The sequence below is a fragment of the Pseudopodoces humilis genome, chromosome 8 (genome assembly GCF_049639895.1).
Source record: "Pseudopodoces humilis isolate 2021_Gansu_Grassland_sample_001 chromosome 8, ASM4963989v1, whole genome shotgun sequence".
NCBI lineage: Eukaryota > Metazoa > Chordata > Aves > Passeriformes > Paridae > Pseudopodoces > Pseudopodoces humilis.
In genome coordinates this window covers 35,095,067-35,108,490 of record NC_142207.1, presented here as the reverse complement: position 1 = coordinate 35,108,490, position 13,424 = coordinate 35,095,067, and the positions used below count along the sequence as shown (strand labels likewise).

At 47.3% G+C, this 13,424-nt stretch overlaps 1 protein-coding gene across 1 annotated transcript in view; it reads left to right on the top strand.

The window, feature by feature from the left end:
• The window catches only part of ABCA12 (ATP binding cassette subfamily A member 12), a 78,024-nt gene extending 66,646 nt beyond the window's left edge, over window positions 1-11,378 (top strand). Inside the window, exons 43-54 of the mRNA XM_014257788.2 lie at window positions 363-478; window positions 1,216-1,375; window positions 2,657-2,925; window positions 3,525-3,735; window positions 5,230-5,339; window positions 5,877-6,021; window positions 6,151-6,285; window positions 6,987-7,090; window positions 7,346-7,438; window positions 7,888-7,993; window positions 8,631-8,768; window positions 9,980-11,378. Coding sequence (XP_014113263.2) covers window positions 363-478; window positions 1,216-1,375; window positions 2,657-2,925; window positions 3,525-3,735; window positions 5,230-5,339; window positions 5,877-6,021; window positions 6,151-6,285; window positions 6,987-7,090; window positions 7,346-7,438; window positions 7,888-7,993; window positions 8,631-8,768; window positions 9,980-10,090 — 1,698 coding nt within the window. The 3' untranslated portion in view covers window positions 10,091-11,378. The remainder of the gene's footprint in view (window positions 1-362; window positions 479-1,215; window positions 1,376-2,656; window positions 2,926-3,524; window positions 3,736-5,229; window positions 5,340-5,876; window positions 6,022-6,150; window positions 6,286-6,986; window positions 7,091-7,345; window positions 7,439-7,887; window positions 7,994-8,630; window positions 8,769-9,979) is intronic.
• Window positions 11,379-13,424: the final 2,046 nt, after the last annotated feature.

Sequence of the window (13,424 nt, the reverse complement as noted above, 5' to 3'; positions counted from 1 at the left end):
CAGACATTTGGTAGGTCTCTGGCTTGACTCAACACTATAAAGATTTACAGGGCACAATGAAGTGGTCTGACTGCAAGGCTAACAGAAAACCCAAAGGGGTATTTTTCATTCACAACCTTTTTTTAAGGTACTTTCTGCCCACAGTCCTCAGTGCTGAGGCTTTGCCTATTCAAAGAGGCTTTGTGGGAATTCATGTGCAATTCATCTGGGGAGAATTGAGAGCCCACCTGTGTTTGGTTTCCATTAGAGAAACCAAGCTGCATTTGTGCAGATTCAGTCCTGGCATTGTTTCTTCTGTATTGTTGTAGGAAGGTGTTTCAGAACTGTTGTCCTAGTAACATCTTTTTAATATCATTTTGCAGGTACTTTTTATGGTCCCTATTGGACTCTCCGTAGGAGTTATTTCAGCCTTCCAGATCCCAGCTTTCTGCAACAACAGTAACTTAGTGGCAGTATTTCTTCTGCTCTTACTGTTTGGGTAAGTGTGGAGCTTAGTTATTTAAATATCACTGCACAGGGTAAAGAACTGGATCTTGCAGTCTGAGATCCAGGGGGGGAATACCTGGGCTTTTCTCTTCAACATGCCCTTCACAAACAGTGACTAAGTTGCTCCTTCCAGGAGCAGGGAGGTGAAGCACTGTTATGCCTGCTTTATTCAGAGCAAACCCTTCGTGAGGATATAGAAATATTCAGGGTCCCAGCAGCAGCCCAAGCTGTAAGCCAGTGCTTGCTGACCTCTTGCAAAGTTCAAGAGCGTTTCAATATCACAGAGAAAAACAAACAGCAGTAGCACAGTTCTGGAAAACTTAGACAAACTCTCCCTGGCTGTAAATCCTCCAGGCCCAGTCTCTTTGTTTTCAGGTGGGGTTCCATGTTCAAAGTATGTATAATAAACCTTTTCTCCAAATTCTAACAGACACAAAGGCATTTTTTCTTTCTTTAAGCTCTGCAATGTGGAATTGTAGTTACCTGCCAAAACAGTACTGTTATGTTCCAACCCTGGAAGTGTTCAAAGCCAGGTTAGAAAAAGCTTGGAGCAACCTGATCTAGTGGCAGGTGTCTCTGCCCATGGCAGGGGGTAGAGCTGGATGGGCTTTAAGCTCTCTTCCAACTCAAACCATCCAATGATTCTGTGTTGTCAGATGTCTTCAGTGGTTTGTTTTCAAAGTAGCCTTTGAGTTACCATGGTTTTCTCTGATCTGTTGGTATTTATAGATATGCATCATTTTCCTGGATGTACCTGCTGGCTGGGTTTTTCAAGGAAACAGGGATGGCCTTCATTGTTTATGTCTGTGTCAACTTGTTCTTCGGCATCAACACCATTATCACTCACTCGGTTGTGTTCCTGCTCTCCCAGGAAAAGGCCACGGACCAGGTAGGAGCCCCAGCAGTTCTGACCCTGTGGTGACACAGCAGGAGACTTCTTGTGGGCTTGGTGGCTTTGATCAGGTTCATAGCAGCTGGACACAGTCACAGGATTTCATGGGACTCCCTACAGATGGGACATGAGTCACATATGGATCTTGCTTGTCTGTAAATCTGCATTCCCCAGAAAAGAAGGAAATGATGGTGACAGAGGGGAGAACATGAAAGGAGAGGGAAAAAACTGAGGACTGTCTTCATAACCACCCTGGTGATGGAAGATGAAGGGCAGGATGTGGGTGGAGATGCTTAATAAAAAGCTGTTGATGGACACTTCAAACCATTGCTGAGTTCTCTCAGCACGAGCTGTGGGGAGTGACAGCTGAATGTCACTGCCCAGAGTGACATGTGCCGCAGTTAACCCAGCACCAGCTGTCTGTCATTTCAGCCTGTAATGCAGTCATCTTCTCCCTGCAAGGATGAAAAACAACCCAGAGACAGTGATGGCTCCCTAAAGCCCTCTCTTAAAAAACTGAGATCTCCCAGGGAATGGCTGGGATAAAAAGCACACCTTACACTTAGATTTTTTTTTTTTTTTTTTTTATGGAGAGCAATTACAATAGCTGGGTTGGATTTTTCTCTCTATCTGGACAGAGCTTGTTCAGCAACCCCTTGGATTTTAGGGATATTCAGTTATGATCACCTTTCATCCCTCTGTGCCCCAGTGGCAGGGAGTCAGTTCCCTTCCATGCTAATTTAGAGCCTCTCCAGTTTGCTTTGTGCACTAATCCTTTCTTCTGCTAGAAATGTACCAGAGTTCTTTACTGTGAGACTGCACTGGGATGTTTGGCTGTGAATTAGCTGGAAAAGCCCTTCTGTGTCTAGAAAAGCCAAATCTTTTGTTTTATGGAGATGTTTTTCCAAGGAAAACAGACAGGGCAGTGCTCCAGGGGAGCAGGCTGTGCTCGACAGATTACAGGGGTGCAGTGGCAGGACTCAGCTCTGGCTCATGGGTGGATTCTGGGTGCTGGAGCAGCAGCAGGGACCATCCTGGGAACTGGCTGCTGTTTACTATGGGTGATCACAACCTCAGAGCTGCCTGTTGACTTTTATGACCTTGTGCCTGTGAAACGAGCTGTCTGCAGAGCTCTTTGCTTGCTCTCAATTTATCTCTGCTCTGAGACACAGGCAAATCCCAATGTAATTGTTACACTTCAGTCCCACAGTAAAACCTATGAATTTATTCCATGGATAAAAGCAGTGACTGACTGTGCTGCTCTTTGTTTTTTTCCAGGGCTTGCGTGATCTTGCTGAAAATTTAAGGCACGCGTTCCTTCTGTTCCCACAATTTTGCTTTGGCTACGGCTTGATTGAACTGTCACAGGACCAGGCACTGCTGGGCTTCTTAAAAGCCTATGGAGTGGACTACCCTGACAAAACCTTTGAGCTGGACAAGACCACATCCAAGCTGCTGGCCATGTTCATCCAGGGCACTGTGTTCTTTGCCATTCGCCTCACAGTTCACGACAGGATGATTCAGAGAGTCTGGAACAACATCCTGGAGTAAGTAACATCTGGAGCCTCGCACTGGAAACAGCCCCAGCCAGAGCTCCGTGGTTTCATTCCGGGCTCCCACACCATCACTGTCAATTATGAAGGCCATAAATTTCCAGGACAGTCTGTGAGTGTGGAGTGAGTTTTGTCTGGCAGAAGACCCAGTGATTAGAGTATTAATTAACAGAGGTGTAGTTCACAGAGTACCCTGCTAGTTGGTGATGGCTGGCACTGCAGCCCTGGCTCGGGTTTTGGTGGGTGCATGCTCAGCTGTTGCTGAGGGCAGTCATTCCACTGACAACCTCCTCTGTTTGGCTCTCCCCATCTCCTCTGCCCCAGGTGCACACAGAGGGGAGTGAGAACATTCCTGTCACCTGCATGATTAGGAGCGTGTCCACAAGGCAGTACCTGCTCCAGCCCAGAATATTTGCTGAAAAAGAGGGGAGTAAAACAGGCAGGAAAAGGATACTGGGTGGAGAAAATACCAGGAAAGAATAGAAACTGTTTCTCTGAGTATTGTGTGCATGCCCTGGGATCTCACAGGGAGGCTCCCTGGGATCTATCCCAACTGCTGGCTGTTGTTGGAGTCCCTCTCTGCCCTCCCCCAGGTTCCTGTTTGACAGAGTCCATGGCAAAGCCTCCCTGCTGCCGCCCACCGCCGTAGAGGATGGGGATGTCCAGGCAGAGAGGAGCCGGGTGGAGTCTGGCAAAGCTGACTTTGACGTGGTGCAGCTCCAGAACCTCACCAAGATCTACCACCTCCCTCACAAACGCATCACAGCAGTGAAAAACATCAGCCTTGGGATCCCTGCTGGGGAGGTGAGCGAGGGGGGAAGGCTGTGGGCACCTTCCTGTGTCACTGTCATCTTCTCTAATGGTTTGTTCTGCTCTGGCCCCTTTCTTTCTTTGCCTCATTGATTCTTGGGGTTACAGCAGTGACAAAAGGCTCCTGGTAGATTTGGGACATCAAGTGATAGTCTGAAGGCTCTAGAAGAAGGGAAAGTGGATGGGAATTGATGGAGCTGTATTCAGAGCAAAATGTCTGCATGCTCTGTTTGTACAGTGCAGTCTTGGGGGTGTCACTGGGGATCACCAGGTGGTAAATGAAGACAGCTGAACATGTCCAGCTGAAATTACTCACCTGAACTGCATGGGAGATGGTGAGTCAGGCTTATCTGCTTGTCTTTTCCCATCAGGGGAAGACAAGTCACTTCAGCTGAACACACATTTTCATGAATTAGGACCTAAAATTAACTCCAAAGAAAAAAACATTCTTTGGTCGTGTCAGTGCAGTTGCCTCGCTGAGAAGTGAGAAGACAGGAATACACAGAGCACCTCTGAGATCCAGAGGAAACTGCAGACCAGATTCTACCTCAGGCTGTGCACCTGACTTGTGGGGAAGCTTGGAATTTATCCTTGGCACCTGGTTTATTTTAATTGCCTGGGTCCCACTGAGATGAAAGGACAGTATCCTCACATGGATACTAGTCTTTATGGCAGAGGATTTTTTCTAAGCCAGAACTGACATTGAGATCTCTAGCTTCTAGCAGAATTCAGCCTGATGCTGGTGGGATTTAGGGCACCATCCCCACCTGTCAGCAGAAGCAGTGGCCCTGCATTGCAGACTGTGCACAGATCCTGTTCCTGTACTGACCAAGGTGGGGAAGAGCTATGGGTTGCTGCGCATCCCCAGCACAGGAGAACTTTCACATCAGCTGGGCTGTGCTAATGATGGCAAAATAACAGTAATTATGGTGACAATTATGGTAACAATGGTGATGGCTGATGCAACACACAACTGCCTGTCTCCAACCATAGCAATAAAATGTGGATTTTACCAGCAGATATGGGAACTACACTATAGGGAGACAGTTCTTCATCTTATTTAGGTAGTGCTTTGGTGACACTTCGTGACAAAAACCTTGTGTTGATCAAGGTTTTAACCAGTGCCAGCCCAAGCCTCACTCACCCCAGTCCCATGAGCAGCTGTGTCCCTGTCAAAGGGAGGCTTTGCACAAATGAGATGATGGGGATTTGGCCTGAGCTCCTGCAGAAATGCACCTTGCAGTAAAAGGAATGACTCTACTGGAGACACATCCTTGATTCTTCACCATATTGAACAAATGGTCCTAATATAAACTGGAGTATACTGCACAACAACCTCCATTACAACACTGGGATGCTCTTGAGTTCCTCTGGCAATTCATCTTGCTCAAGGGGCTGGAGAAAGAAGGGGCACTGAGCACCCATCTCAGAGCAATATTTCTGCATTAAAAATACAGCAGGTTTACACTTTGACTTTTCTGTCCCCAGTGCTTTGGCTTGCTTGGTGTGAACGGGGCTGGAAAGACAACAATCTTTAAGATGCTGACAGGGGACATCGGAGCATCCAGTGGAAGGCTGCGGGTCCAGGATCATTCTGGGTATGGAGGATATGATTTCTGGGGAAGCAAATCAACCTGACAGCAGTTTTTAAGGCTGGGTGGCAAAGGAGAAAAAACGTAAAAGTCTGAAATAAAACACTCAAACCAGAGCAAAAATAAGTAAGGCAGGGAATTCATCCTTAGAAGGTAGCATGGTTGCTTCCTAAGGGGTTGTATTTTGTTGCTCAGAGGTGTTTGTTCCACTTCAGTCCATTGCAAATGGGATGAGACTCAGATCCTCAGCAGTGTGATCCCCCTTCTAAGCCAGACCTGGAGACCAGTAGGGCTCCTCAAGCCTTATTTAACAGGTGGAGGCTTGGTGGCAGCTGTGCCACCCGAGGTGCTGGCAGTAACTGGAGAGCTGCATACTGGACATGCAATCTCTGCTGAACTTAAAGCTGGAGCTCTGCAGAGCCACTGCATTTTCCTTCAAGGGCTGGGGAAGGGGGTAGGGAGGAGGAAAAAGGGTTTTACTCCCTCGTGTTTGATTCTGGCAATTGAGTGTGTTTACAGTTATGTGCCAACCTCCTTACCCAGGTCCTTGAATGACATCAGTGAGGCTCACTGGTCACTCTTTGGCTACTGTCCTCAAGAAGATGCCTTGGATGACCTGCTGACCGTGGAAGAGCACATGTATTACTACGCTCGGCTGCACGGCATCCCAGAAGGGGACATCAAGGGAGTGAGTAACAAGGGGCTTGACTTGCAGCATTTTTGTCATTTGGAGCCTTTAAATTAGTCTTTCAGTAGATACATGTGTGATAATCCATGGCCTGGATGTGGATGTGGAAGCAGAACTCTTGCTCCCTAGGTTGTACTGCAGCTCCTCCAGCGGCTGAACCTGATGGCCTACAAGGACAGAGTCACCTCTATGTGCAGCTATGGCACCAACAGGAAATTGTCAACTGCTCTGGCTCTCATTGGCAATCCATCCATTCTGCTGCTGGTGAGAAATGGGGGCCCTGTTGAGGGAACAGGAGCAGGTCCTTGGGCTGGCAGGAGAACTTGGACAGTCTCACAAAACCTCCTCAGGCTTAAGGGACACTCCCCACATGCCCCCGCTTGGCCTGACAACAGAAACCATTACAGGAAAGTTCAGGTTCCAGCAAACACTCATATTTTCTTTGAGGGCATAAGAGAGTGGCAAGTCTTTCAGTTTCTCTGGCAGCATCTTCAGAAGTCAAAAACAGATTGTGTGTTTGCCAATTAAACTCTCCTAGTTCCCAGCTCTATCTTGTTTTTTATTTCTATCAATTTACCTGCACAGCCTTGCAAGAAAATAAATGTCTTGTCTTTCACCCTGAATTTCTAGCTCTTCTATGAGCTTACCCCATTGCTAAAACATATCTTTTAGTGCAGTTTTCCCACTTGCTGCATACTGAATGTGTAATGCAGAGCTGTGTGAGCAGGATTCCCAATATTAAGTTGGATACCTAGTGGACATAAATATCCCTTGTCCCAAATTCTGTCGAGACTGCTACCTTTACTTCTGACCACCTGCCAGTGTTCCTGCTGCTTTTGTGAGATAAAAAAATCTCAATAAAAATAGCAGGAGGGAGGAATTCCCTCTGTACTAACTGCTGCCTGAGCCCAGGCTTGTTTGCTTTTTGAGTGCAGATTTCCATTCAGGCCTGTCTTTCCCAACAGGATGAGCCGAGCTCTGGAATGGACCCCAATGCCAAACGCCACCTTTGGAAAATCATCAGTGAGGAAGTGCAGAACAAATGCTCAGTGATACTCACGTCCCACAGGTAGGGCTGGGCTGCTCTGCCTCCCTTTTTGGGGTCAGCAGAAGTGTGGAGAGACCCATCCCTGCCACTCCCCACTGGTCCTTGCCCTATTTCAGGGCACCGAGCTGTGACAGGTTTGGGGGTTTGTTGTGGCTGAATGTGGTGTCCACAGAGACTCACAACCCTTTAGGGAAGATAAATTATGTTCTCCAGTTACTTAACTATGTTTTTATACCTTTTCAATGACTTACTAGAGCTTCTTGGTTGGTTTTGCAGCATGGAGGAGTGTGAAGCCCTCTGTACCAGGCTGGCCATCATGGTGAACGGGAGTTTCCAGTGCATTGGCTCTCTGCAGCACATCAAGAGCAGGTCAGTAAAACGAACCTATTTAATTTTCACTCAACAGCCTCTGGAGTTACTGACCTACAGCTCTGAGTGCTCAGAACATGAGACCTGTGTTGTCAAAACATGGACTTTTTCTGGTTCATGTCCCTTATACACCACTGAAATCTTGTGTTAACTGATGCACTTTGTACTCCCCCACAGCCTGTCTTCCCAGAATGTGTCCCCTAAAGTAATCTGTTCACTGCTCCAAAGGAGAAATGCATATTAAGGCTGAGCTTTGGTTTTATTAGTTATAACAATAGCTCAGCTTCTTACCAAGTTCCACTCCAGGTTAACAGCCCTGACCCCATTCAAGCTGCACCGTGCCTGGATTACATTTCCCCAAAGAGGCTGTGCAGCAATCTCAAAGTATTTTCTTCATCTGTTTTTCTCTTTTCTACAGTGATTTAATTGTGATTTTCTGTTTCCCCTAGGTTTGGAAGAGGATTCACTGTGAAGATGCACTTAAACAGCAGCACAGTTTGCACTGAGACGCTGACAGAGTTAATGAAGTCACACTTCCCAAATACATGCCTGAAGGTAAGCAGGGAAAATGCTTTCAGGAGAGGCTTTCAAAATCCCTTCAAACTCACCGAGAAGATCCTTGCAAGGTGGACATCTTGTGACATTCTGTGCACATAGATCTGAGCTCTCAGAGTCACACTTATCACTGCTTTCAGCTACGTTGTCTGAGGGCTGGAGCACTCCAGTTCCTGGTGGCTGAAGTGACATCAGCCAAACAGCTGCAGTGACCCTGCAAGGCAGCTGTGAGGTGACCCCCTGCCCTGGGAATGCCCTTCCCACTGAAGCCTGGAATGGATGGAAACCCCCTTCAGGTTCAGTGGGTAATGAGATGCTTCCAGTAACTGAGTAATTGTAAAACCAGAGTAACTGAGTCACAAATCCCATCCATTGTCTGTAACCCAACCTGTGCATGAACCCAAACTGCACACCTGGAGCTGGAAAATGCTATGGCCACCCTGGAGCTTCCACCCCTGGTGCTTTAGCTGTGGTCCCCCAGTCACAAACCCCACAGGAACTCCCAGTGGGGAAACACTGGTCACTACCAGACAATAACATTCAGAAGACACCACAGCCCCTGCACCTTCATCCTCCCATGGTGCAGCTGTTGGATCTGCTGACTCTTGGCTTTCCCCCACCGACCCTGTCCCCCCAGGATCGGCATTTCAAGATGGTGGAGTACCACGTCCCGGTCTCTGCAGGAGGGGTAGCGAATATATTTGATCTCCTGGAAGGCAGCAAAGCAGCCTTCAACATCAGGCACTTCTCTGTGAGTCAGACAACGCTGGAGGAGGTAAGGAATTAAAATGTGAGGCCATCCATTTAAAACTGCTAACAGGGGAGCAGACTGATGGTTACACATAATGGACTGCTGCACACTATAGACTACAGTTTGAAAGGGATTTCCATCTATATTCCTCCTGGGGGTACTTTATCAGCGCTGCTGCCTCCAGGTACCTCTGCTGGTGCTAGGGAAACACACACAGAAAGCTGCCTGGAACATAAAGGATTTGTTCTTCCCTCAGTCACTGCTGATTTCAGGAGCCTCGTGGGTGTGGGTGAAGGGCAGGACTATGAATCATCCTCAAGTCCAGGGCTAGGCTTTCCACCGGTACTGAAAATTTGCTTAATTTCACTTTTGGGTTGGAAGTTCATTTAGCATTACTCCAAACTTAGCTTTGGGGTTCATTCCATTTTCCCCTGCAAGAACATTCCCAATGGCAACAAAATCCCATAGGGAGCATATCAGGTGAAGGGATTTCCACAAGGACTATCCAGAAGAAATCATCCTGTTGAACATCAGCACCTGGAATATCAGGTTTGTCCCAGAGAGAGGAGCAGAGCTGCAGCCCTGCAGCACTATGGATTGTGACACAGCACTCTGGGAGGGGAATTCCTCAGTGCTGTTTCCACTAAGGGGCAGTGGCTAGGAGAGAAACAGGCAGGCAAAGCACAGGAAGCCCCAGTTCAAATTCTGTGGGAGGACAGCTTGGATTTGTGAATATGCAAATGTGATTGCAGGGAGTGTTCTGGTAGGAGTCCTTTCTGTATTCATTAGGTGCTGTTGAAAGGAAGGCTGTTAGGTGTGATTTTATACAACTCTCTCTACGCTCTGCAGTTGTGCGTGCACAGATGTCAATTACACAGAGACAGATGGATTTATGAAGTAATAATGGGACTGTATTAAATTGTGATCAAAATGAGCCACTGCATGGGCATTGCCTCTCTGGCATTTCAGGAACCTGAGCTGCAGGACAATTAGGTTCTGTGCAGGAATTTCCTTTGGATCCCAGGTGTCAATTCCTCAGTCCAGGAGTGCACATCCATTTATTTACATGAGCCCAAAGAAGCCCAACAATTTGCAATTCTCACACAGTGTGAATCCATCCCCGAGTGTGCTCTCCAGGCTCACAGTCAAATGAACAGCCATGCCTTTTTTATATTCATTCATATCATAAATTATTTATACTGCCACATACTGAGTGTTTTCCTTTAAACTTCCAGGTTTTCATCAACTTTGCTAAAGATCAAGCAGATCCTGATGGCGCAGACGCGGGTCCTGATGTGACGCTGGACAGCTCTGACACAAGTAGCCAAGCCAGCTCCATCTATTGAAGGGATCCACCCACACAGGATCATAGAAGCTGGGGAAAAGACCTGACAGCCCCTCCAACCCTGTTTTCAGGGTGATTTTAGGGTGATGGGGATAAGCAGTCCCATTTTCTTAAAGTACTTTGTTTTTTTGATATGCACTTCATTAATGTCACTAGGAATATGGTAGTTGTTTGAGACTGGCACTTGGTTACAAATCAGATTGGTCTTTCCACAGGTTCTTTCCTCCCCCCAGTTCTTGTTTTCTCACTGTAATGGCTGTGAGGATTTAGACAGCATCACCTGCTGCTCTGGCCGTTTGCTTACAGCAGACGTGGCCGTGATGGAGCAGAGGAGCTGTGGGCAGCACAGGGTGTTTGACCACAGAGCAGCCCCACAGCCACAGAGGAAAGTCCATGCTCCACTCCCTGCTCAGCAGCAGATTTCCTGGGTGACTGAGTGAAAGTGGCTCAGTTTTGACAGGCTTTCCCCTGGGGAAATGGGGCTCATGGCCTTGCCCCTCCTCACAGGGGGTTGTGAGGGTGCAGGTGTTACATGGCCACTGCCAGGGGCCATCTTTGGTAATGACATAGAGCTTATCTGGTTATGTCAGCACAAATATAACTGTTTTATAAGTTAGTGCTTCCAGTGGTTTTGGTTTGTTCCTGTAGCTTATTCCAGCTCTGTAACTCCTCAGGTGAGTCCTCTGGTCCCAGGCAGTTCCTGGCTCTTGGCATCTGGTGGAAGATGATTCCCCCATGAGCCCCTTTCTCTTTCTGGCTGGAGGTCAGGGCTGCTCTGGTATAGCTGAGTGGTACAGGGCAGCTCTGTTGGCTGAATGCTCTGACAGGTGGAAGCTCTTTGCTTCATAAGACTGTATTTCCCTGGGCACAGTGGAAGCAAGGAGCATCCCCCTTGCTCATAAACCCTCCATCTCCAGCAGCTTTGCTTCTCTGTGTCCTCTTCAGTGACCTTCTTCCTCAACCCCACGTGCTGGCTGCCCCCATGACCCCAGAGCTGTGTTTTCCCACATAATAAGGTATCGTTAGCTCCTGCTTCAAAGACTCTGCCTGCTGGCTTTAAGGGAATGCTCTGCCCACTTCTGAGAGCAGCCCCCAGCAGCTGAGTTCAGCACACCACCACACACATCCTGCTCTCTTCCCCCAGAATGATTAATAGATGGAATAGTTTAATATGATTCTTTATTATATGTATCAGCATAAGGCCCCAAAGACTTGGGCATTGATGTACCTTCAAGCACAAAATGAACTTAAACTCTGAGCTCAATAAACTTGCTGTTGCTGGTAAAACAGATTGCAGATAAAGCCTTACCTTGTGAGACCTGGGGTGGCCCAAACAACTTACCTGGGTTCACCCACACAGTTCCAGCCAGGTGGTTTCTTTTTCCTTTGGGTCTTTTTCTTTTGTTGTTTTTTGGGGTTTTTTTTGCCTTCTCCCAAGCTAATTGGAGTCAAAGGAACCTTTGATGAAAGCTGCAACGACACATCTTTGTTACCCTGACCATGACTATGACTAGTTCAGCTCTTATGTGATGCCAAGGTTCGCTGTGATAATCGTGCAAGGAGTAGGTACTTTGTAAAATCCCAAACATCCTTGATATTCAGTGGGATACTGAAGTTCAAGGTTGAGCTGCTGCAAGGAGGCCACGTCCTCTCCTTGGTCTTGGTGTAAACTTCTTACTGATAGCAGGAGTTTTATAATGGATTGAAAGTATTATTGAGCTTTGAATTATGCCTCAACCTGCTGACTGTAATTAAAACTGGGATTCAGCTTCTTTCCAGAATGCAGTTTGACACCTGCAGTTTGTAAGTAACTGAAAAAGCTGCCCAGACATCCATTGTAGCTGCTTCTATTATTATGTCTCCAGCACTGCAGAAGCTCTTTTTTCTCATTTTCATTGCACATCTTACACAGATCACAGTATAAAATTAAGCTTTTCTCTAATGGAGGGCTTGTGCTCCCTGCAAAGGACTCAGAGCATGAATGCCAATGATTTAAATGCAGCCTTGTAATACCAATCAGAGCATTATTTTATTATGTCGATGGCTTTGCAACTGCCAGTGAAAGATGGATCTTCAGACTCTGTCCAGATGTACTTTACATGTAATTGAGGGAGACTGATACAAAACTATTCTTTTGTCCCTTTAGAGCCTACTAATCAAACAGGAAAAAAAGAAAAAAAAAAAAGAGGAAGTGATTCATTGGAATACTTCAGCAAGTTGCAATTTAATTGTGCAAAATAGAGTTTTGAGGAAAAAAAAAAAAAGCAAAAAGCATCCTTTGAATTTCCACCCAATTCTGGCATTAATAGAAACATCTGCTCCATGTGAAATGTGTCACGGCCATGATCTACGCTCCCCCTTCTCACTCTCAGGTAAAAATAAACCATCTGCTATTGCAATCAAGTCTGTGGGTATTGGTCCAAGCAAGCCAGAGTTTATAGACTGGGGGGAATTTAACTGAGGCCCATAGAGAAATACTTACAACTGTTTGGGGGCTGGAAGCATCTGGCAGGGAGGTTGTATATAATGTCACCAGGGGCTGAATTACCATTTGTGCCACATTACAAACATCCCCATTTCCTGCAGAGCCTCAGATTCGGAGGTAGGACACGCTCCAAGCTCAATTCCGAGGCAAAAACCTTGGAAGCCAGTATCCTCCTGCCTCTGAACACCAGCTCCATGCTTCCCATCAGCTCTTAGTCCCCCTGAGAAGGTTCCAAGGGTGGCCAGGAATAGAGCACTGACTGAGAAACCACTCATGAGAATGTGAAAAGTTTTGAGCAGGGTCTGCAGGGCACGGAAAGGATGAGGTCCCAATAGTGGGTGCCCCCCAATGCCAGCTCTCTCTGAATCCCCTCAGAAATTTTGGCTTTATGTGACTCTGCTTTCAAAATGAGCCACCAAGCTGCCTCCTTCCTCTGGCCTGAGCAGGGAGCTGAGGTTGCTGCCGCTCGAGCGCTGTGTACCACAGCACGTCACCTCTCCAGGAGCCAGAGGTGAGTGCTGCAGTCCGGGAGGAAACAAGCTTTTCATCTTTCTCCTTTAATTCAGCGTCACCTCAGCCACCCCAACAACCCTCAGGAGGCAGCAGTGCCAGGGCCAGCCCTCCTGGCCTGGCCACACAGCCCCGGCTTCACTTAAAATGCTCCTGCACATCGCACACACCGGGGAGAGGCAGTGCAGTCACTCAGCAGGGCCAGGGAGTCGAGGAGGAATTTCAGAATTGGTTGTGTGCATGGAGAGGCTGATTGAAGTCAGGTTTGTAATTTGAGTTGTGGACTTGGAGACAATGATTCAAATCTGCATCCTGGCTCTCCTTCATCGCTTTGTGCTGC